We start from the raw sequence: 21,801 nt of genomic DNA on the forward strand, positions 1-21,801 counted from the left end.
TGTTATCGTTTACTCTTTGCTTATTGGCCGGTTATTTGTATTCTAACCTATTTGGGATATCTAATATCGGGATACCACACGACAACACGATGCCCGATCTTCGGACCTGACAGGCTAGGGTAAAACATGACTTACCCTTAATATAGCCACTTTATTACCAAGATATTGGAAGTTTTTACGAGGATCTGAAGCTATTGAGCAAATGTATTTGTTTGGCAGTCAATGGGTAATCATTTCTGCTATGTATGTCTGCTACATCGAACTTAATGCTCTCAAATTCCCGGACACCTAAACATTTTCTTGAAAGATTCTGAGATGTACGCTATGCTTATCAAAGCACCCAAAAACTGGATTGGATACTAAGTTCAGTAATTCTTATTCTAAAGGAGGAAAGAAAAAGGACAAGGATTTATCCTGAAACAGATTACTGTCTTATTAGCTTACTGATCATAACTCATGTATACAAAGCTAACTGCCAAGGTATTATGTATCCAGGACTACATATGAGATTCATATACGCATCTATTCGTTGCACGTAGCTACAATAACACCGTTCTGTTTTCGGCAGCATATCGGCGATATCTAGATCTAACAACCTCACATTTGCAGTGCGATACTTTAGTTACTCTAACATAATGGAGAAACCACGTTTTATAGAACAGGTGTCTAACCATTATCGGCTTTTTCTGTTACTAGGTCATATTAATTTTATGACCCTTTAAATTAATACAACATAATGAAACTGATATCTCCAACCTTCGCCTTTCGTTTCATAATCATCTTCTCCGCCTTCCAAAACCTATCCCACGCCAAATTCGAAGGGTGGAGGCCCAAACTAGCCGACAGAAATGAGGTGCCGATGTCTCTCGACGTTTGGACCGAATGGATTGTGTCAAACGCCCCAACATTCCGCTCCATCAATGAGCAAATCGACTTTTTCAAAGAAGTCCGTACTAAAATCTGCCCGTTGGGACCAGACCTCCAAACTCCATGGTTAAGAAAAAAAAGAGCCTCTATACCCCGGAATAGTCTTACGTTTCTTATCCTCGCGTTAGTAGATATTGCTCAACTTGGTCTAGAGAATATGGAAACTGTCCGAAAAGAACAGTGGACACCCAATGGAATGATCGAAACGGCTTCTGCAAAATTTGTTCGTGAGAAGTTAGGGTGGGGTCTAGATCGGGCTAAACTCGTTAATAACGCGACAAATATCGAGCTTTGGCTTAAGACTATCAGCGAAGTGGCTTCTCTCTCTTGGGGTACGTTTAATAATATAGAAACCGAAATCAATAAGCAAAGCATGTTATCAGGACCAGGGAACTTAACAGGCCCAAACATTGTCGAAGAAAGAGCCTGGGAACTGGGGAAATTCATGACATCGATGGAAATGCCGTCCAAAGAAATTCCTTTTGTCAAAGTCGACCTAAATGCCCCGCCTCACATCCTCGGCGAACTTGAATCGTTTCGAAAAGATATGTGGCAATCTACATATAATGCCAATAATTGGAATATACTGGCAAGGAAATTTGGTTTTGATCACCCCTTCTTTGGGAAATATATCAACGAGGAACCGTTTAAGTATGATCCAGATTTTGGCTACCGTGCTGTAGGCAAGGAGGTTACACTTTCAAATTTATTTGACTATTTCCTGGCCTGGTATGGATGCTGGTATCGGCCTTGGGCGGATCTGGTCAATTTAGTACTGAAGCTGACCCCAATTCCTGGAGACAAGCACCTGAATCGGAAAGATACGGATATGAGAACGGATAAGGGGGCGAATAAGGGGGCAGATTATGGGCTAATAGCCCGTGACCAAACATTTAAGATTGAAGCAGCCCGGCGGGTTCTTGCGGACGGTTACCGGGCCCAGCAGCAACAACCGTGGCGTGGTGGGCAATACTATCCGTTGGCGATCGATAATTCAGCAACTAGGGACGTTTTTAGTCAAGAGCGGCTAGCTGAGCCAAAGAAGGAAGAGGAAATGGAAAGCTTGAAGCGTGAGGATAGTGTCAAAGTCGGATGGCCTGAGGGCAAAATTGAAGTAAAGAAAGCTGAGGATGAAACTAAGCCTCACGTACCATTTTGGGCCGAGGATTATAAAGCATCTATACCGAAAGTAGAAGATGTTGGCGGTGGTTTACAGGAGAGAAGACCTAACTGGGGGACGTGGGGGAACGAGATTGTACTAGAAGAGGCCGAGGATCCGGTACCGCAAATACCTTCGCTATATGAAGATAAAATAGAAGAGGAGTTTTAATATTTAATATTTCCTTGACGGCAATAGGACAAAAAAAGTCCATAAAAATACATACGAGGACATCCCTAGCTATGGCTCTGTATCAGTATGCACAATCGCCGGCTGTAGTATTTGGAAGATACACAGTACCCTAGTTAGACCGAATGGCTCGAAGTCACCATAGGATTGTTAGAGATCAACATCTACTGCCGAAGTTTTGTCGGTAGCCACGATAGTGCAAGGTGGCCCGTGTGGCCAGATAGCAACCCAAGCCCTCGGACCTTTTTGAACCGTGGAGTGGGGCCGAAAGGGCCTCTTATAGAATAGTATAATCATCTGGATAGGTGTATTGAGACATATGTACTTAGCATCGGAACCTGATTAGAAAAATGCAACGTTCGTGTGTTGGAGCGAAGCCTGAGAGCTACGAGAGCTAGGATAATCTTCTTCAATTATAAAAAACTAGCAATTCACTGGCTAAAAGTTGTTTCATGTCATATCATCATATCAAAGAGGGAAAACAAAGAAAATTGTAAATAAAAATAAAAAAAAGGATCGAAACTGAGTTAGTCAAACGAAAGGCCAGCAGAAACCATCCCCATCGCAATAGGATGTATTAAAAGTTGCTAGTATAGTACATTTCTGAAATCCTCCGGTTTACTAAAGGGTTCTTTATCAGTATGCTGGAATCAATCAGAAACCACCCCATTGCCCCTGACCGTGGGATTGCTGCTGATTCTGTTGCTGCTGATCGGATCTTGGGAAAACTGGTATTGTTTCTAAGTGCTCGAGCCCGCCCATGGAAATCTGAGGTGCGAGATCCGCTGGCAGCTTGCTTTGCCTAAAAGGGTTTGTGCCAGTGGGTTGAGCGACGTTGAGGCCACCAGAGGGTTGAAAGGATGGAAGTGGGGCTTGGTTGAATCCACCATTTGCTCCTTGCGAAGCTTCGGATACAGAAGGTAACGTATTCTCTGGCTTTGGGCGGGAGAATGGATTAGTACTTCCGGTAGAGGCTGAACGAAGGGGTGCCTGTATCTGTGGCTGTGATTGCTGTGGCGTATTTTGGGAGTAGTCTGTTGATGTGGATGAGAATGTTGGCGCTGCTTGAGGGGCTGCAACCGGGATAGTGGAAGCCCTAGCGAATGGATTGGTTCCGCGGGAAGTGCCTGTGGATCCGCCTGTACCAGTAGAGGCGATTGGAGAGGCAACGCTAGAGCCGGTTGGCATCATCGACTGCCGGAATGGGTTTGTGCTTCCAGTCGCTGATGGTAGTAATCCCTGTGCACTTTGTGGTGTCTGAACCGAGGCAGTAAGGTTCGGCGCGATGATAGGGGTTGTTTGAATGACTGGCTGTGGAATAGGTGCTATGGTGGACTGTGGAGCAGGAGTGTAGCCCCCAAATCCTGCCCCGGTAAAGTCCGTCTGGAGAGGTTGCTGCATCGAAAACGGAACGGGGTTCTGAACGAGGAACTGCTGAGGTACTTGAACTTGCGGAATTTGCCCAGGAACCACGAATCCAGGCTGTTGTTGGATAGAGAACTGGGGTGCCGGAATTATCGGGACCTGGATTTGAGGGGCCACAATCGGCACGGGTTGCTGCGCAAACGTTGGCTGGGCATTGGTAGTCGGTGTACCGCCAAACATAGGGGTCTGCTCATTTTCTATTGAGGCGAAGAAATCGATGAGGTCTCCTTGCCTCTGCGGTGCTGGCACTGCTTGTTGCTGAGCAGCGGCAACTGGCGCCTGTGGGGCAGAGGTTGTAGTACTAGCGGCTGATGGTGTGGTTTTGCTGGTTGCCGAGATGTCAGTAGTAGGAATTTTCTTACCCGTCTTCTTGGCTTCCTGGGCCGCGAGGTACTGCCGTCGGTTGACATCGAAGTCGGGATCTAGCAGGTATTCTTCTAATGCTTTTGTGAGAGAGGTGGGAGCGTGCTTGACGTTCGGGATTTGCAATCTAGTGGCCGTTTCGAGTCTTCGGGCGTTCTGTAAGAATTCAACGGTATCCTCGGTCTGTCTTGTAAAGACTTTGTAGATTTCGAGCGCCCTTTCGGCGTCGTATCGCGACATTTCAAAGTAGTGCTCTAGTAGACTATTAATAAGCGTGTTCGTAAGCTGAGTTGAATATCTGAGTGACTAACCCAGGACATTGATGACCCCTTCATTCACTACATGGAAAAAGGCCAAAAGATCCGAGACGAGCATTCGGAAAGCAGTTAGTGTGATTTCGTTGTCGACGTCGCCGGTATGGAACTATCGAATGGTTAGCCCCTACCCCCACCAAGACCTACATTCCCCAAACCCACGTTGCACTGAAGCAAAGCTCTCATCTGCGTCTGGACGCATTCAACTTCGCGGAGCAAGCCTTTTTCAACACTTAGTCTCCTTAAATGGCCTTGCCCATTCCTCACAAAGTCGACCTTGACGTCTCCAAAGCTTCTAGCTCTTTCGCCGAGGTACTGCGAGTATCTACGAATGTTTTTCCCCTGCTCCTGTACTTTACGAGCGGTCAGCTCGTGGAACTCGATCAACTCCCAAGCTTGAAGCATAGTTTTGCGTGCAGATCCGGTCTTACCATCCGAATAGTTACTGATAGCAACTAGACGAGGGTGTTTACGGAGATACCGGAGAGTCACGTCCTGTTCGCCTTCACGGATCATGAGATGGACGACGATGAGTGATTTGAAAACGATCTGGAGAGAGATGCCGCATTAGAATCTTATCCTATATCGTCGAGATTTTATGGTATGGAAGGGGTATCTATGCGCATACCGTCCATGTCTGATCCTTCATACGGTTGTTGAGGGCCCGAAAGACCTCTGCAATACCAGCTTCACCGGCATGCGTAGCGATAAGGATGTGCTCAACATATTTCGACTTCGGGGCAGCGACCTATCGAATGAAGGGTTAGTCGTGAGGTTCGAGTGTAGTCTGAAGAAGTGTTCCGGCCGATGAATAAATGAACGAGCTAACTAGCTTGATCGGCAGCTCTGGGGGCTTCGGAGACGAAGGGTGAATTGGATCGAAGTTATCGTACCTTAACTTTAGTCGCGCCCTGTATAGTTTAGTTAGCATCCGTTGTAGTCTACCGTATCATGTGATGAGAGAATCAGGGACCGGGTACGGAGTGAAGGGAGAAGGGGGTGAAGTCAGGGGAGCATGTGAGAGTGAGGATATATGATATGACGTTGGGCTAGGATTTTAACTGGACTGACCTTGACGGACTTCTCGAAGGAACTCATCCTTCATCAACCAACTCAGATCCGGCCTTTCTCAGAAAAACACAGACCAAAGATGGACGAAAAAGAACAGCCGAACGAACGAATCTCGAGAAGAATGGTGGCGGTGATGACGATGATGCCTGCCTGCTTTGCTATATACGATACCGGATGCTGTTAGCGAATAAGTCCCGCATTGCACTGCTGTCTTTGGTTTGGCTGTTTGGTGGCCCAAAACAGCTGCAGGGAAACACCGACCTTTCTGTTTGATTGGGCAGCCTGGCACCAAGCAAGCCAATAGCTCCGATTACTTCGACTTGCAGGGCAGGTTAAGCGGCACCAACCACCAAAGAATATTCGATTTTCGGGTTTCGGATTCGAGATCACGCGGGCGATGAGGATGGGGATGAGTATACTGGGAAGATGAGAAGAGTGGGGCTCATATCGAGAGGGTAATCGATTTTGGTGTTTTTATCTCGTTCAGGCCAACCGCTGCTTCCTGAGGAGAAGAACTATCGATCGATCAACCAACCAATCCCCAGGCATCTGCCGACAGCGCCGTACCGATGCGGTGGAGTACCAACGAACGGCTTTTCCCTGCTGAGAGGGCAGTATTGGAAGAGCTGAAGGGGGAGCAGGAGGAGCCTTTACAAGCTTACACCCTCTTTGATGCAAGTACACGTGTCGATGGCAGTCAATGGAGGCCAGGCGGCAGATTGGCACAGGATATTGCCCTATCTAGCCTTCTTTCCAGGCCTCGAGGGATCTTATAGTTGAAATGTATACTGGGTTATACTGCGCTGCGCTGTGGTATCTTATCGACAAAGGGGGGTTCCGTTCAGGGCGGGATTATCGCGAATGGTAGGTCCTCTACGTATGGATAACGGCTACGACCATGATCTCAATGACAGCTGCTTGAAGTACTGTTATATATTGTCTCGTTTGGAGGACCGTTTATTGATTTAAAGTTGGAGACAAACGAAGGGACACCCGGTCCAGATCAGACACGCCTTATAACTATCAGCTGAATGATCATACTATGAGCGGATTATATCTTTGTTCCACTCCAACTTTGCTCTTCTTCATCTCCACGACCCGGCCCGAGCTCGAGCCTGGAGACGCTAGGACAGCCATCGAAAAGTCAAATCGTTTAGGGCAGGTTCCGGGAGGGGGGGTTCCGGTCGCATGGCAGCCATCCACATCCACATCCACCCGGCTATCTGACATGCTATGCAGCTGCGGCTCTTGCCATTTGACCAAGATTGATAGAAATGGACGGCTGAATATGTGGAAATTACCAAACTAAAGACTAAAAAGGAATACTGCATGGACATGTCGTGAGAATTTGCCGTTCATTTCGCACATTTGCACGATTCAATCTCCGGCAAAGGAGGTTACGAAGGAGTCTCACACCTACACTTCCCACGTTATTGTCAAGGATTTCAGGGATTACGCCTGTTGAGCTTAGCCTGCCTTAGCGAACAGTCAATTCGATTCGACTTTTATTGAATGGCCCCACTTGCTTAAATACAAAAAGAAACATTGCCACTTGGTTAAGGGTCTGTTTGGTCTGGTCTGGTCTGTAGCAAGTAACACCGGCTACTCGTATCGGAGTGCATCAATTGCTGCCTGCTGTCACGGGACATACTAGTCTAGGAAATAGTATGTAGCTATACGCCCATAAACTTGAAGAGGTCTGTAAACCTCTCGGACAGGCATATCCCCGCCAGTAACCCCCTTCACCATCGTCCTCTTTTCAATTATCTGTCAAATATACTACTTTTATATTGTATCTTCCGACACAAACAATAAACACCCTCCAGTTTCATGCCTGTCTCAACATTCCCAGACCTAGTTCTTCTTGTCCCTCCTCCTGCTAGTCAGAAACGAGGATCTAGAAGACTGAAATCTGGTTCTGTATCAACAATTGGCTCAGAGATGCCTTCATCGCGTCCGTTGGTAACAAGGAATGTGCCGAACGCCGATATCATTCCGATCCCATCAAGAACCACGCGAACCGCAAAGCCATCTTCCTTCTTATCCTTTCGAACTCGAATTGGGAGGAGGGTTCGCGTGGGTGATGAAAAAGGTTCATCTGATACACTCTAGGCTTTCATCATGACTATAAGATGGGTCCAATGTTAGTAAAAGAGTCCAATAGGAGCTGTGGTAATGGTGGCGTGATGGTGGTTGCACTCACAGTTTAAAACTTGGAAGGATGAAGAGAAAAGAGAAGAAGAAGAAAGCGACGAAATCTGTGTCGATGCGGTTTAAATAGGGAATTTTTTTCCCTGCCAAAAATTTGTGCGTGCGACGCAACACAAACCGACGACATCCCACCTTCTTCCTTTTTTTAGCGCAGGCAGGCGGCAGGATGTGCTCAAGCGACGACGATTACGACGAAGAAGAAGATCGGTCCTGCAACTAAATATGGCCACTCCCTTGCGCGCATGTGTTCGGTGTCAGATCGATGTTCTTCAGGCCACTAGTAAACGACGGTCGAGCCAATCGATAGCAAATGTCCGGCGACAATATGCCAGAATACCCAGCCAATGGGTGTCAAGACGGGCATATAGCGATAATGCTCCCAACGGTCACGAAGCAGGTGCCGATCCTAGGATCACATTGGATCAAATAACAGAACAACTTGGAGTCCCAAAGCCTAGAATCGTCACGCAAACCCAACCTAGATACGCTGGCGAAATTACTGGATTAGATCATGAAACGGAACTCGAATTAACGGACGAAGAGTTCCGCAGGTTACATCCAGGATTGGGGTCCCTCACACCTTGGAGCTTTCCTCTCGACGACAGTTGCAAGACAATCGATGCTCTTAGTGATAATAATATAGGCGAGACGGTGAAAGTACGTGGTTGGTTATATCAGTCGAAGCCTGGAAATACAGCTATTGCCTTCGCAACAATATTACAGGGTGGGAAGTTCATCCAAGTCATTTTCGACAAGAATGCTGGATTCGAAAATCCTCATAAAATTCTAGCCGTTCGGGCGCATACGCCGGTCGAAATCGAAGGCACCTTGCAATATAAACCCAAGAAGGGATCTAAGTTTGCTACCAACACCGGTGAACCTTCTGTTCCCGAAGACGTCGAGAATTTCCACAGAACTCTAGAAATCATTGTCAGCCGGTATGAAGTAATTGGAGACCCTCCTAAGGAGCCGATTATAGCTGGAACCGCCCATACCGGAGACAAGCGTTATATATCAATGCGTACTAGTACGGACCTTCTAAAGGCGCTTCATCTACGTAACAAGGTCTCGCAGATTTGCAGAAAACATCTGGACGAGGAAGGATTTCTAGAAGTCGAGACGCCGTTGTTATTCAAATCAACACCAGAAGGTGCCCGGGAATTTCTTGTACCAACAAGAGCCCCTGGTCATATGTATGCTCTGCCCCAGAGTCCACAGCAATACAAGCAGATCTTAATGGCCGGAGGAATTCTCAAGTACTTTCAACTTGCCAAATGCTTCCGCGATGAAGATCTCAGGGCGGACAGGCAACCTGAGTTTACTCAACTTGATCTAGAAATGGGATTTGTGGATGGAACTACAGTACAAAAGACAATTGAACGGTTGTTAAAAAGGATTTGGTATGAAGTTCTTGGGGTGAAGCTACCCGCCTTCCGAGTAATGAGCTACAACTTCGCAATATCCAACTACGGAAGTGATAAACCAGACACAAGATACGGAATGATTGTGAGGACCCACTCCTGAACCGTCTAAACCTCTATGCCTTATAGGTTTGGTTCGCTGACAGTAAACCGTCTTTGGAACACAGATTCGCCCATTTGAAAGAGTAGTTGAACAGCATTCTCCTCTCTCCCGGACCCCAGTCTACGGCGAATGGAAATATGAGATCATAACACATCCCTGTAATATCAGCAATTCTAGGCTGGGCCTCCTCGCTAGTCAGATAGCTAGCCCAACGGACGGAGACCTTGCTGCCCTCCGTGGCCCAAATCCCGACTGCATAATGTTCAAAATCGGGGAACAACTCGACTATCCCGCCATCCGAAAGCAGTTGACTCGTATTGCGCCGCACCTTAAGAGCGAGCCTTTGGATCTAGAAAGAATCATAGGAGCCATGGCAAGCAAAAACTTGTTACCGACCAATAATATTATCGTTATCGGTCGAAGAAAGAAAGAATTCAACCCCGTAAGTTATAGCTTTATTTCTGTCATAGTCTCACAGTATCCGACCTAACATAAGTCCTTTTCTATTAGGGTGGATCAACAAGTATAGGTGAAGTTCGCAAGCAGCTTTGCCAGAAGCTCATCAAACTTGGATTCATGGAAAAGCTAGTCGGTTGGAAATTTCTATGGGTCACTCACTTTCCTTTGTTCACACCCATAAATCCATCAGAAAACGAACCTGGTCAATCCGGTACCGCTGGCTACAAGTCCACTCACCACCCTTTTACTGCCCCCACCATCAGCACACGTGACAGCCTTTTCACCTTGCCATGGAAAACTCTAGGTCACCATTACGATGTCGTTCTTAACGGGGTAGAACTTGGCGGGGGAAGTACTAGAATCCACGATGCGGAGCTGCAACGCACTATTCTAGAGGACATCCTCAAGGTGCCGTCAGAGAAGATGAAAACGTTTAAACACTTACTGGATATGCTGGAGACTGGATGTCCCCCACACGCTGGATTAGCAATCGGATTCGATAGGTTGATTGCGATCCTAGCAGGGAGAGACAGTATTAGGGATGTTATTGCCTTCCCTAAAAACAATAGGGGACAAGATTTGGTAGTTGGGAGCCCCGGATTGGTGACAAAGAAGCAGTTAGACGAGTATGGTATTATGCTTCAGGACAATGTACTAGAGGGGCAAGAAGAACCAGTATTATCTGTGGAAGATGAGGTAGCAGGGAATGAACTACTAGTCGAGGATTCCGAGGTAGAGGGTGTGAAAGATGTGGAAGTGGCTGCTGCAGAAACTAGTGTTGAGGACAGCACAGGTGCAGATACGGCCACGAAAACTGTGGTACCGGGAAAGCTAAATATGCTCCTAAGTGAGAAAAAAGAAGCTGAAGAGGAGGTTAAAGTACCGGCAGAAGAGGAAGGTGCGGAGACGGAAGATTCTCCACTAGTCGAAGATGTGCCGCCTACCCCAGAGACTACGGTCGAAGAGTCAGTAGAATCAAGTACAGAAAGGCTAGAAGCAAGCGGAGCTGGGGAACGCATAGAAGTTAAGGAAGGGGTGCCAACTGAAGAGGAAATCAAGGAGCCTAGCCTAAATGAAGCCAACGCCACTGAAAGCGACAAAAAGTCCGAGTAAATGCTCGGAAATCATTTTAATATAGACTCAGAGTATCAAAATAGTTGATGTCATTTGTACATATATCCCGATAGGTCCAGGACCAGCAGACTGGAGTGCATTTAGCATCACCAATCTAGTTCTCTAAATCCAGTTTGAAAAACATGAACAGCGGGCAACACAAGCGCATCTAAAACGCAACGTTTGAGCTTCGAGGTTCGGATCTCCAAGAAATACAAATGCTCATCAATCGACGCGAATAAAAGCATTAATTTCAATAAAAGACAACTGGAGGATCTAGGAGGTCAATCATCTTCTGGATCGTGAAATGCATCCGTAATCTGGCAAGTACTTTCTAAGCTATGTTAATTCCCCCCCCCCCATCCGCTTAGGAAATGACTTCTTCCTCCAACTCTTCCACCTAACACACCCGATACTCTATACCTCACGCTCTGTACCTCAGAATTCAAACCTCATATTCAATATCCTTCATAATTGATCGATCGATGCGAATAATCATGATGTTCTTTGGTTGTGCTGATTTCTTTGGTTTCTGAACCTGGTTGCGAAGTTTGTTCATGCCAGTCCCTCGGTCGGATACTCTATTGTTAAGGTAACTTCCCTCCCGACAGTAATAAACAGGTACTCTTTTTAGAGTTGAAGCCGCTATAGTGCTATAATAGCGAAGAGTAAAATCGTCAAAGAGACCAATTTTGGTATATCCTTGAGCGTAGATATGCTAACTGTGCGCGTCGTTTCTCGGCCAACCTCCCCAGGTTGGTTGTTGAAGATACCCAGTACAGGATTGCAAATATTTAAATGGAACGACCAGGAAATCGCCCAATGTAGCTAAATACTCTCGGCGTGGAAGAGCCTTTTACTTGCCTGAGTCTCAATCCCTTATAGATATAGAAGCTTTGCCTAGCATTGGCGGCATTGCTGGTATGGGTATAAAGGCCCTTGCTATGATGCCGGAAAAATCTATCGATGTCTATTACCCAAAGTTTGATAAACACCTCGAAATACCAGTTGGTGCCTACTCCCTCAAGCCATATGAGGGTCGCCTGAATCTAGGCCAGCTGTGGTCTGCATACTCTACGGAACTTCAAGAGACACCTTCTTCTATGGAAATGCTTGTCCAGCCTTCTCAACAAGGGGGCTCAGCAACCCCGGTTTACATCTATGCCCTCATAGGGTCTGATGGCAGTGTTAATTCCCTTTCACGATATCCCTGGACTAAATATTCGAAAATAATCCAAGAAATGTCTCCTATGAGTTTACTGAGGGGTGCTCTCCAGACGAGCAAACCCGAACCCATTTCTAGCATCGACTTGCTTAAATTACTACAGCCATCCGACGGAAAGATTCTCGATATAAATGTTCTCGAGATACATCTCGACGATACCAACAAGGAATTTCTTGTCCGTCAAGAATCCATTATGCTTCTCTTCCAAATCACGATATCGATTGTCTCTCTCCTTGTGAGTCAGACTCTCCCGTCGCTGTATCGCAGAACGGGAGAGACCTTTACTAGAGTCGCTTACTTCTTATTGACTATTCTTGCATTCATCTACGGGACCAGAGTTTTGACAGAAACCTGGAGCACCCTCTCCAACATTCGGGAGATTATCACGTTCCTCGGAAGAACCGGGAACGGACAGCATGGCTGGGCACCTACCCAGCAAATGGTTACCCACATATTTACAGTCTACAGCCACGATAGTGTGAAGCTCGGAACCATCTATTTCATGGAAGCAACAGTTTTAACTGTAGCATCTGTGATGCTAAAACAGGGGTTCGTTTCGGTGGGAAAGTCGGCCAGGAACACCGTTTGGATCCTCTGCCTCCTGGTCTTGGGGGTGTGCGAGTTGGTATGTTATTTGGGGGTACAGAGATGGCAATTCTTGATCCGATTTGCCATGGTCTGGGCCTATTGGGTCCATAGACCGGTTTGTGAGTGCCTGTATCTTGTGTCTGGGGTGGTTGAGTTTTTGTTTTCCGGGTCAAGTGCCTGAGTACTAACGTATGGAGATTACGTGGGCACTAGGCCCTTTTAATTATCATTAATATATTTATTGGATTGGTTTTTCTTTAAAGAAAGGAAGTCGTTTAGGACGCATTAGAGGACTTGAACTGTAGTTTCTTAGTAATTAAAACCACCGGCTTGGTCGCCCTTTGCTCTGTAGTTATGATGGGCATGGGCTCTTTCATACCTGACACCCGTCATAGCAAACCACTTGGGTATACTATGTTCCATATTTAGTTTCGATTTAGAATTCGAAATAGAATTGATTTAAGTATGGTTGTTTAGCAGCCGATCTGAGAAGATTAAATGCATCCTTTTATAGAAATTAAGTTGAGCACGTCTGTACATGTGGCGCGTGCACGCACTAGCCGCTGGCCCTAAGACTCACCTGCCCCGGCCCCGACGTTAGACATTCGCTCAACTGAGCGTTTGTAAATAAATATATAGATTTCAAGAAGCTTTGTAGATACATACCCCGGTATATAATACATGCACCCTCCAAACATCTACATATGTTTCGAGGCCAATGCATCCTTCTCTACAAGTCGATTTAATCCAGCCCTCCTTCGGTTTCTTCCCACCGTGCCTCCCTACCTCCTCCTAATACAAACCTTTCCACTCCCTCCATTTTTCAAGCGTCTACGACTTCTCCTCACTCTGACTAGCTGAGGACATCGGAGGAGAATAATTCTTTCCTTCTAGTTCTCCAAAGTGATATTTCTACCCGCCAACAGCGTCGAGCTACAACCATCCCAGACTCTTCATTGATTCTCGTCGATTGACGTCGACGCCCCAAACTTCTCGTTTAAAAAATTACGACCTCTTCCGCCGAGACTTCATTCGTCCTCCACCCCCTGCACACGAAGGCAATTGAACTCTCGGATCTCGGATTTCAGATTATTCACCAATATCCTACGCTGTTTCCTCAGAGGCTTTTGGAAAGCTACACCATTCGAAGTCTGAAAGTCAAAAATGCAAAGCACAATGCCTAACAAAATGGCTCAAGCATGCATTCAAAATCAAGAGGAATTTGATGGTCTGACCATTATTCATTCATTCCCTTCTGATCCAGATACGACGTCCGAATCCCGAATCGTCACTAAAACAATGGATCCTACTTTTAAACTATGGCCCGTCACAAACCCCACCACTATCACCCCTCACATTCCCTACCTCCCCAATGAAATCATAATGATGATACTAGAATCCCTCAAAGAAGATTCTGAAACAGGTAACATCCTCGACGAACCCGCAGCTCAAGAGTTTATCCTCTCTCTGCGAGAGGTCTCTAGTCTCTGGAACACACTTGTCCTTGACATCTTCTTGCGTCACGTTCATATCACCACTGGTTTTTTCCCAGAAAACTTCAATCCACTCTACCCCGTCACCGCCATGAAAACCTTACTTTACGACTATCAAGGGGAAGGTTATTATGATGATGACGAGTATGACGAATATGACGAGTATGATGAGTATGATGAGTATGATGAGTATGATGAGTATGATGAGTATGATGAGTATGATGAGTATGAAGACAAACCCGAAGATATAGCTTTCGAGCATATCGAAAATGAACTCCAAATCCTCCATCTCTCAGACTACTTTCTCAATCTCCATTCGGAATCCCTCTACGGAATCCGAACTATAACAATCGACATCTCCTGCACAACCGGTGACATCGATCCCGTCAATGCAATAACGCGGCACCGAGACTTTGCGCTGGCAATGATGAATTGCATATCCCTCGAAAAGATCACAATCAGGGCTCATGGAATGAGTCGCCTGGATAGCCCGGATAACGGCCTTGACGCTTTGTTTGCAACTTGGAATTGGGCTGCCACCGAAGAGCAAGGAGAAAATGTTAGAGAGGGGGATGAGAACGCCGATGGTAATACGGATCAAGGGGTTCTATATGGGGAGAACGATGGATGTGCCGGTAGTGAGCTTACGAGGGATAGAATGGTTCAGCGTCCTCCTGGTGCTATCTTCCAAAGGTTGAAGGGACTGATCATTGAGGGATACACCGATGCAACCGCCTTTTCTGATAGCGGCCTTTCTGATCTACTATCTTTTATTCTACGACATCGTACAACGCTAAAAACGATTAAGCTCGAAAATATCGGAGTAAAAGATCACGCTATCAGGGCCAACAGCTCTGTTGATGCCGAAGTGGATGGAGATGCTAAAGAAGCATTTAAGTTCTGGAATAAATTCAGAAAAACTGTTTTGAGAAATTGCCCAAAGGTGGAGGCACTAGACCTCAAAATGGTTTCGTACACGATTATGAGGGAAGGACCCTTAAAATTCACAACAACCCACGCACAGAATGTGCAGGTGCTCGATCACTCTATCATCCACACGGATGATTGGCCATACGGTAAGTTTCTTCTTCTTCCTCTTCTTCTTTTTCTTTCATTTCCTATAAAGTGCGTGTTATAAATATGCTAATCGACAAAACCTGGGTTGTTTTAGAGGCCGAGGTGCGGATGAGCTATGTCCAAAGGTTTAACTCGCTGACAGGATATCAAGTACACCACGCATGCGGCTGCAGGTGTCCCACCTTTGTTGACCCCAAAGACGGAGAAGGAATCGATCTGATAGCTGACAGGCATAGATTCGCGCATGTGGAGATGGATCTGAAAGACGAGTGAACAGGACGTCAAATGATTGAGTTTATCCATAGTTAATAGACTTTATGCCGACAAACAAGATACTATTTTGTATAATACTCCTTCTCTCTCTCCCTCTCCCTCTCTCTCCCTCTCTTCTTTGTCTCCTTGTTATGGATGGGATATAGAGATCTCTAGAGAAGTGTGTTTACGCTTCTTTGTTGCAATTGAATTCCTGTTAGTGGGCGAAGAAATATATAGCAGCAGCAGGCTATAGAGATCGTAGAATTGACTTGAAAGGGAAGAAAATATTTGGAGCTGCTTTTATCCCTTTTTAGATTCAATATGTGGATAATTTACTAGCTAAAAAACAGACTAAAATATTAACGCTAGATACATGCATGATCAAAATGAGGTTACAAACGCCGATTGAATCCATCACGCTCATATAATCATACATTATATACCCTAGAGGCCTATATATATACACGGAGGAACTAGAAAATGTGATTTTCACTAGTTACGCTGATTAGAAACGAAGGCAAGCGCTTATGCAGTCAAGTCGAGTTTTATTATATTTTTATTATATATATTCCTCGCCTATTAATTGCTGATACATACGGATTCAATGATAAACTAAATGGAAGGATCATAAAGGCTCCCGGTATGACGTCGGGGAATGATTCTGAATACGTAATGAGAATCCCCATTTGATTTGGTTAATTGGTCGAAAAAAAAGAAAGGAGGGAGGCAGAACTGAATAGTAGTCTATTGAATAGAAGGAGAGGCGGAGAGGAGGGGAAACAAGCATGCAAACCAGGTATAGTTGAGGGAACTCAAAGGTCTAAAAACTCGAGAACAGAGAAAAACAAGAATTCAACAATCCAGCTGAAAAGCTACCACACCAGAGGGGAAAAGAAAAATCACACCTCCACCAGCCAAACTCATTTATACGATCGTATCATATCAGAGGAAAAGAAAGAAAAGGTTCCAGTTGAAGCTTCGCTTTGAATTATTTCGGTACACGAAGCTACTGCAGAAAAAAAAAAGGAAGCGGAAATAGAGGCTATAAGGAGAGGTTGGGAAAAGAAAAGGTTTCAAACGAACAGAAGACAAAAAGAAACCCATTGTTGCTGTATATAAACTCAAGAAAAAGAGCATAAAGTTTAAGTATAATCGCCAGCTAGCTCCCAGTACCAAAGAAATAACCGTATAGGAGAGAAGTTAACCTGTTATCTCCCAGCAACAAGAAAACCGAGACACTGACGAGAAGGCGAAAAATGGAAAAAACTGGCACCAGACAAGGAAATAACAAGAGCTGTAAGGCAGTAAAGTAAGATAAGCCGGAGAAACTGAAGACTACCCATTTTGTGGACGTAGAGAGGGAAGGGACGCAAGATCGCACAGTACACGCAATTCATTTTATTAAGGGAAGAAGGCTTGGATACTACGAGGTGGGAAGCAAAGAAGGAAGTGCTTAGTTAGAAGGCCAGTAAGATTGGGTGAAAAGAGTAGAGAGTCACCAGAAGATCCTAAAAGGAGAAAAATGAAAAGGGACTTTCTGCAGAGACGCGGGAAAACCGACATCATGTGCGGATGTAGCAAATCTAGAAAGATTGTGGACCTCGAGTAACAGGCTGTCCATGTCGTTAGCTTACTCGCATAGTGCATGGATCTGAAGTGTGTGCTTACAGGAGATTGTGGATAGAGCGAATTTCTCTTATTTCGACCTTTCTTTATATGGCTCTTGAGCGCTGCGGAATCCAAGGGCTTGATAAGCTCGAAGCTGCAGAGTAGCTCAGGGGATACAGACATAACGGCGCCCCAGTTGTCGAATTCTCCACAGTACTGCAGTTGCTGTTAGTTTGATTGTTGCACGTATGCTTCGAAGGAAAGTAGTTGAAGACTTACATTTGGAGCCGAAAATACCGTGACTAGTGTCCTATCGTTGAAGAACTCGTAGCCATCCTCGACAACCATGTGGGCCCGACAAACTAAGTCAAAATCATGTCTCTGGAGGAATTCGAGAATGACCTTCTTTCCGAAGCAGTAACTAACTCCTCGTTCATTCTCTTCCCAGTCGTTCTGCATGTCAGCCGGGTCGGACCAGAGAAGGTCGTTCAGCAGGCCATAGTCGGGTACATCAGTTGGTCGAGATATATTACGAATGTCGTCCATATGAGATAAAGAAGGTGATAAGCCTCCATGGACACAGAAAATCTTTCCCGCAACAACAGCAGCTATCGGAAGCGTGTTGAAGGTATCGACAAAAGTCTTCCAAATCTTGACATTGCAGCGACGTTTGCATTCATCATAGAAACCGTAAACTATTATAAAAACAGCGAAGTTAGGTTTCGTTTTACAAATATACAAATCTAGATGGGGGACAATACCTCTTGTGACGTTAGCACATTCATGGTTTCCCCTGAGAAGGAAAAAATTCTCCGGATACTTTAGCTTGTAACATAGAAGCAACAAAATAGTTTCAAGACTCTGCTTCCCTCGATCTACATAATCCCCCAAGAACAAAAAGTTCGAATTCGGTGGAAAGCCACACATTTCAAACATTCTTAGCAGATCGGTGTACTGGCCATGGACGTCACCAACAATCTTTACTGGGGCCTTGAGTTCAATAAGAGATGGCTGGCTAAGGAACACTTGACGCGCAGCAGAGCAGATTGCGGTAATCTCTGCATTTTTGAGACAGACAGTTTTGGTGACCTTTCCAGCGTAACCAGCATCCAGCAGGCGAGTGATCATTTCATCGAGGTCCAAGGGATTTAAAGCTGACATTCCAAATTGAGAATGACCTCCAGGGCTTTCCTCCGCGATATCAGTTCCAAGAGTAACAGGCAGAGATCCAGCAGGTCTAATTAGAATGGGCTCCTTGGGAGTCTGATGAGTCGTATCCGTAGCCGTGTGTGGACCGGCTTGACCAGCAGGCTTATCCGAAACCTTACCGACTTCTCCTGTTGGTTCGTCCAAAGCGTGGTGGCCTTTACCCAAGGACCGACTCTGAGATGGAGACGGAGGCGGAGAAGGAACCTTACCACCTTCACTAACCGGCGACGTTGGACCTAATGTTGAATCGTCCGTCGGAGAGGTCGGTGGAGTAGAGGATTTCTCGCCCGTTGGTGTGGCGGCAACTGGGGATACAGGTGTACCATGGTTTTGTTGGACTGAAGTTGAACGTTGAGACTTTGCAGAGCGGATTGAAGCGCTATCGCCCTTGTCCAAGGGAAGACCCGGACCAGCTGTAGACGGACTGAGAGTATTGCTATTATCCCTGTCCTTGTCCTTTGACGAACCTGCGATCTTAGACCTCAAAGACCCACGCAGCGACTTGGATGTGGATGTGCTCTCGGCATTATCCTGGTCGTTGGCGTCTTTCCCCAGCGAAGCGGAAGACGAATTCCCTAGTATTCCATTCGAACCCGCTTTCTTCGAAGGCGCGTTTCCCATACTTCTAGTCCGCGATGTATCGTTTTTACCTAAGTGGACTCTAATCGTAATGACGATGTGTGGATGAGAGATTGGTGGAAATGTTACGGGCCTTGTGAACAACACCTATTTAAAAATGGAACTCCGGGTTTTTCGTGTCTTGTGGACACAAGCTATTTTCAGAAAATGGTGGTGCGTAGAAGCACGGATAAAATCGGTTCTGATGGAGGCTATGACAAAGACTCCTGGGCCTAGGGGATAAAAAAAAAAAGGACCGGCCAGTGTTTCTGGTATACGTCCGACGAGTAAGTTCGGAGTCCGGATCCAAGAATGATAAATTGCCTAAAAACGTGGGGCCAAGCTTGAGTCCAGTTCCTCGGAGTCGGCGAATGGAAGTCGATGGTTGTCCAAGCGGTATGTCTTATCTCCTAACGGCAAGTCCTGTGTAGCTTACCAGCCAGAAAAGAAAAACAGGAGTGGTCGAGAATTGATGTAAGTGGGTGGCTGTGTGGTTTTTTTTTCTTTCTAGTCTTTTTCTTGGTAAAACCTAAGAATTCTGATCCTCCAGTGGTTCCAGGAAATTGACGGGAAAGTATGAATAAGAGTATCTAGAGAATTAACCACCGGAGGTCGAGTTAGGGTGGCTCGAAAAGGGAGTTGAGGAAGAGGAGGAAACGGGATTGGGAAACGGAATCCGTCTTGGTGGCGGTGAGAGACCGAGAACGACTAGAGGAAAGGGTTATGGGCTCCAACTTGTAGGGGATTACGTCGCCTTGGACGTCGAGAAGCGGTCCTGCTGTGCAGCCAGAGTTGTGGCTGGACGGTGGCAAAGGCTTCCTTCCTCGTGAACGGGGTTTTTCTTAAACCTTCGAAACCGAAATCGAAGCTGAAAAGATGTCACGGAGGTTTGACCTGTGATGGTGACGATGGTGGTGATGGAAGAAGCGATGAAGCAGCGATGGTGAAGCGATGAAGACGTGAGTTAGTTGGTTGGTGGTTGGCAGATAGATGGTTTGGGTGGATGATGGATGGATGGATGGATGATGGGCGGTTGGCTGGTTGGCTGGCTGGCGTTGATGGAACGTGAAAGGGCGATGATTAAAGGTGGTGACAGACAGCGCTCAGATTTGGTGTTGACTGGCTACCTAGCATGCAGTGCACCTGAAAAGAACAGAGACCTAAGAAGAGCTCAATCTACTATTTAAATCAAACAAGAAGGAGCAGAAGTCCCAGAAAATTTTATGCTGAGCTGAAGGCAGGCTTACAGGCAATTTACATGTAAGTACTGTCCTGTACTGTCCTGTACATACATGTAAGTACTGACTTACAAGTTCGTGCCTTTGTTCATGCAGCAGCAGCACCGGAAGATGTATACGGCCCAATAGCCTTGAATGATTGATCCAGGCAGACCAGAAGGGAACCAGAGAACCAGGGGACAAAGCGCTGTGAATGGCTACAGCCTATCTTAGCTTTTGCCAGTCCTCCTCAGGCCTCTAGTCAACTAGCTCTAAGAACTCTTAGCCCCTGCGCCTAGAGTTTTGCTGAGAAAATACAGAAAGGTGGGAGTCGGCCGGATATATCTCTGTCCCAAGTTTAGTATCTCCGCAATTGTCACTGACGAGATGCAGTCTTCAGAATGCAGTGGCCAGCCTTGTAGCTCTATCGCAGCTCCGGTTAGCTCCAGCTTTTAGTAAACCTCATCAAATCCTTGTTCGGTCCCTTGAAAGCGACAAGGCTTTCCTCTGGCGAGCTTTGCTTTTGAGAGATATTTGAGGGAATTGAATGCAGATAATTCAGTATATAGCTAAGTAGCTTATTGAAAAATGGAAAAGGAAAAAAAAGAAGAAAAAGAAGAAAAAGAAAAAGTAATACTAATGGGAAGACCGAGAAAATTTAGACTCCTTTGAGCATTTATTACAATGAATACGAAGAAGAAAAGTTTTCCGAATTGATATCACCCAGCGGGTCGGGTAGGAGAGGGAAAAAAACAATCTATATGCGATACGAACTGCTTCGATCGATGGAAAGCACATGCCAGCCAGGCTAACCGCAAATATATCGTCAGAACGGCTTGATTGTGGTTGTGTTTTTTTTTTTTGAACAAAAATATTATTTTTTTCCAGGGGTGCTGATATGATATGATATCTTTCTAGACGGACAAGGTCCGGGTGGGTTCGCCTGCATCCTGAAAATAGCTTCCGGCCCGCCAGCGAATGGATATCGCCCAGACAATCATGCTATCAAACTGGCGTACAAGTCTTCTAGATTCCTCATCTACTACATGCGCCCGATGCAAGAACCTACTGACTCGAAAAAAAACAAAAAACGTCAGAAAACGGAAAAACGAAAAAACGAAAAAGAACAAAAGAAAAGAAGAGGAAAACCTAGTGTTCGAACAGGAACATCCGTATAACCATGTGCATACCTGAATGGAAGATCCAAGATGCCTATAGAGCCACCATGGTACAATATTATCTACTGAATCGTCGCCACGTATTCGAACCGGGTCGGAGTTCTGTCACACAGGCGGAGGAGAGAGCAAGCGAGAATTTAAGCTTATTGTTCTTCCAAAAACTGCACCCTGCAATGGTCAAACAGTACGTTAACTATAACTATAAACCATTGAACCAGACTTTGTATCATGCATACCGACATGAGTGTCACATGTCGTCAAAATGAAGTGGTCATGATGCTCTTAGAATGTACATACATGCATACGTATTTATGTATGTATGGGACATGCATTATATTCGATGATACTTCGGGAAATAATGTACGTCTACATATACTCATCTTTGTATCGCAGTTTATGCGGCTTGACGTTAGCAATACTTCGTACAGAATTACAATTGTCAATAAAGACGTCAGTCGAAGCTCGAGCAGCCATACATGTAATTATAAGCTTATCCCTGGCTATGACCATGCGTCGCCGTTGCCCTCAAATTCTATTGGGCCTGATTGTCATTCCAAGGTCCCCATTCGAATCCTCCA

General features: G+C 45.7%; 7 protein-coding genes across 7 annotated transcripts; 4 read left to right on the forward strand and 3 right to left on the reverse strand.

Annotated features, from left to right (window-relative positions):
- Positions 1-736: 736 nt before the first annotated feature.
- Positions 737-2,257, forward strand: AOL_s00004g167 (uncharacterized protein; the record flags this gene model as incomplete). Its single annotated transcript, XM_011118817.1, has 1 exon — positions 737-2,257. The coding sequence occupies one exon, from the start codon at positions 737-739 to the stop codon at positions 2,255-2,257; it is 1,521 nt and encodes a 506-aa protein (XP_011117119.1).
- A 672-nt stretch (positions 2,258-2,929) lies between these two features.
- On the reverse strand, positions 2,930-4,438 carry AOL_s00004g168 (uncharacterized protein; the record flags this gene model as incomplete). Its single annotated transcript, XM_011118818.1, has 2 exons — positions 2,930-4,317; positions 4,375-4,438. The coding sequence occupies 2 exons, from the start codon at positions 4,436-4,438 to the stop codon at positions 2,930-2,932; spliced, it is 1,452 nt and encodes a 483-aa protein (XP_011117120.1).
- Positions 4,439-4,497: 59 nt separating this feature from the next.
- On the reverse strand, positions 4,498-5,475 carry AOL_s00004g169 (uncharacterized protein; the record flags this gene model as incomplete). The annotated part of the gene is made up of 4 exons (XM_011118819.1): positions 4,498-4,926; positions 5,006-5,125; positions 5,271-5,288; positions 5,449-5,475. 4 exons carry the CDS (start codon positions 5,473-5,475, stop codon positions 4,498-4,500), a joined length of 594 nt encoding a protein of 197 aa, XP_011117121.1.
- Positions 5,476-7,881: 2,406 nt separating this feature from the next.
- AOL_s00004g170 (uncharacterized protein) lies at positions 7,882-10,755 on the forward strand (the record flags this gene model as incomplete). Its single annotated transcript, XM_011118820.1, has 3 exons — positions 7,882-9,165; positions 9,248-9,625; positions 9,694-10,755. The coding sequence occupies 3 exons, from the start codon at positions 7,882-7,884 to the stop codon at positions 10,753-10,755; spliced, it is 2,724 nt and encodes a 907-aa protein (XP_011117122.1).
- A 923-nt stretch (positions 10,756-11,678) lies between these two features.
- On the forward strand, positions 11,679-12,749 carry AOL_s00004g171 (uncharacterized protein; the record flags this gene model as incomplete). Its single annotated transcript, XM_011118821.1, has 1 exon — positions 11,679-12,749. The coding sequence occupies one exon, from the start codon at positions 11,679-11,681 to the stop codon at positions 12,747-12,749; it is 1,071 nt and encodes a 356-aa protein (XP_011117123.1).
- Positions 12,750-13,756: 1,007 nt separating this feature from the next.
- AOL_s00004g172 (uncharacterized protein) lies at positions 13,757-15,411 on the forward strand (the record flags this gene model as incomplete). The annotated part of the gene is made up of 2 exons (XM_011118822.1): positions 13,757-15,137; positions 15,233-15,411. The coding sequence occupies 2 exons, from the start codon at positions 13,757-13,759 to the stop codon at positions 15,409-15,411; spliced, it is 1,560 nt and encodes a 519-aa protein (XP_011117124.1).
- A 1,565-nt stretch (positions 15,412-16,976) lies between these two features.
- Positions 16,977-18,831, reverse strand: AOL_s00004g173 (uncharacterized protein; the record flags this gene model as incomplete). The annotated part of the gene is made up of 4 exons (XM_011118823.1): positions 16,977-17,006; positions 17,062-17,217; positions 17,281-17,696; positions 17,763-18,831. The coding sequence occupies 4 exons, from the start codon at positions 18,829-18,831 to the stop codon at positions 16,977-16,979; spliced, it is 1,671 nt and encodes a 556-aa protein (XP_011117125.1).
- Between the last annotated feature and the right edge of the window lie 2,970 nt (positions 18,832-21,801).

This window comes from Orbilia oligospora, assembly GCF_000225545.1.
Source record: "Orbilia oligospora ATCC 24927 unplaced genomic scaffold scaffold00004, whole genome shotgun sequence".
In the NCBI taxonomy this organism is placed as follows: Eukaryota; Fungi; Ascomycota; class Orbiliomycetes; order Orbiliales; family Orbiliaceae; genus Orbilia; species Orbilia oligospora.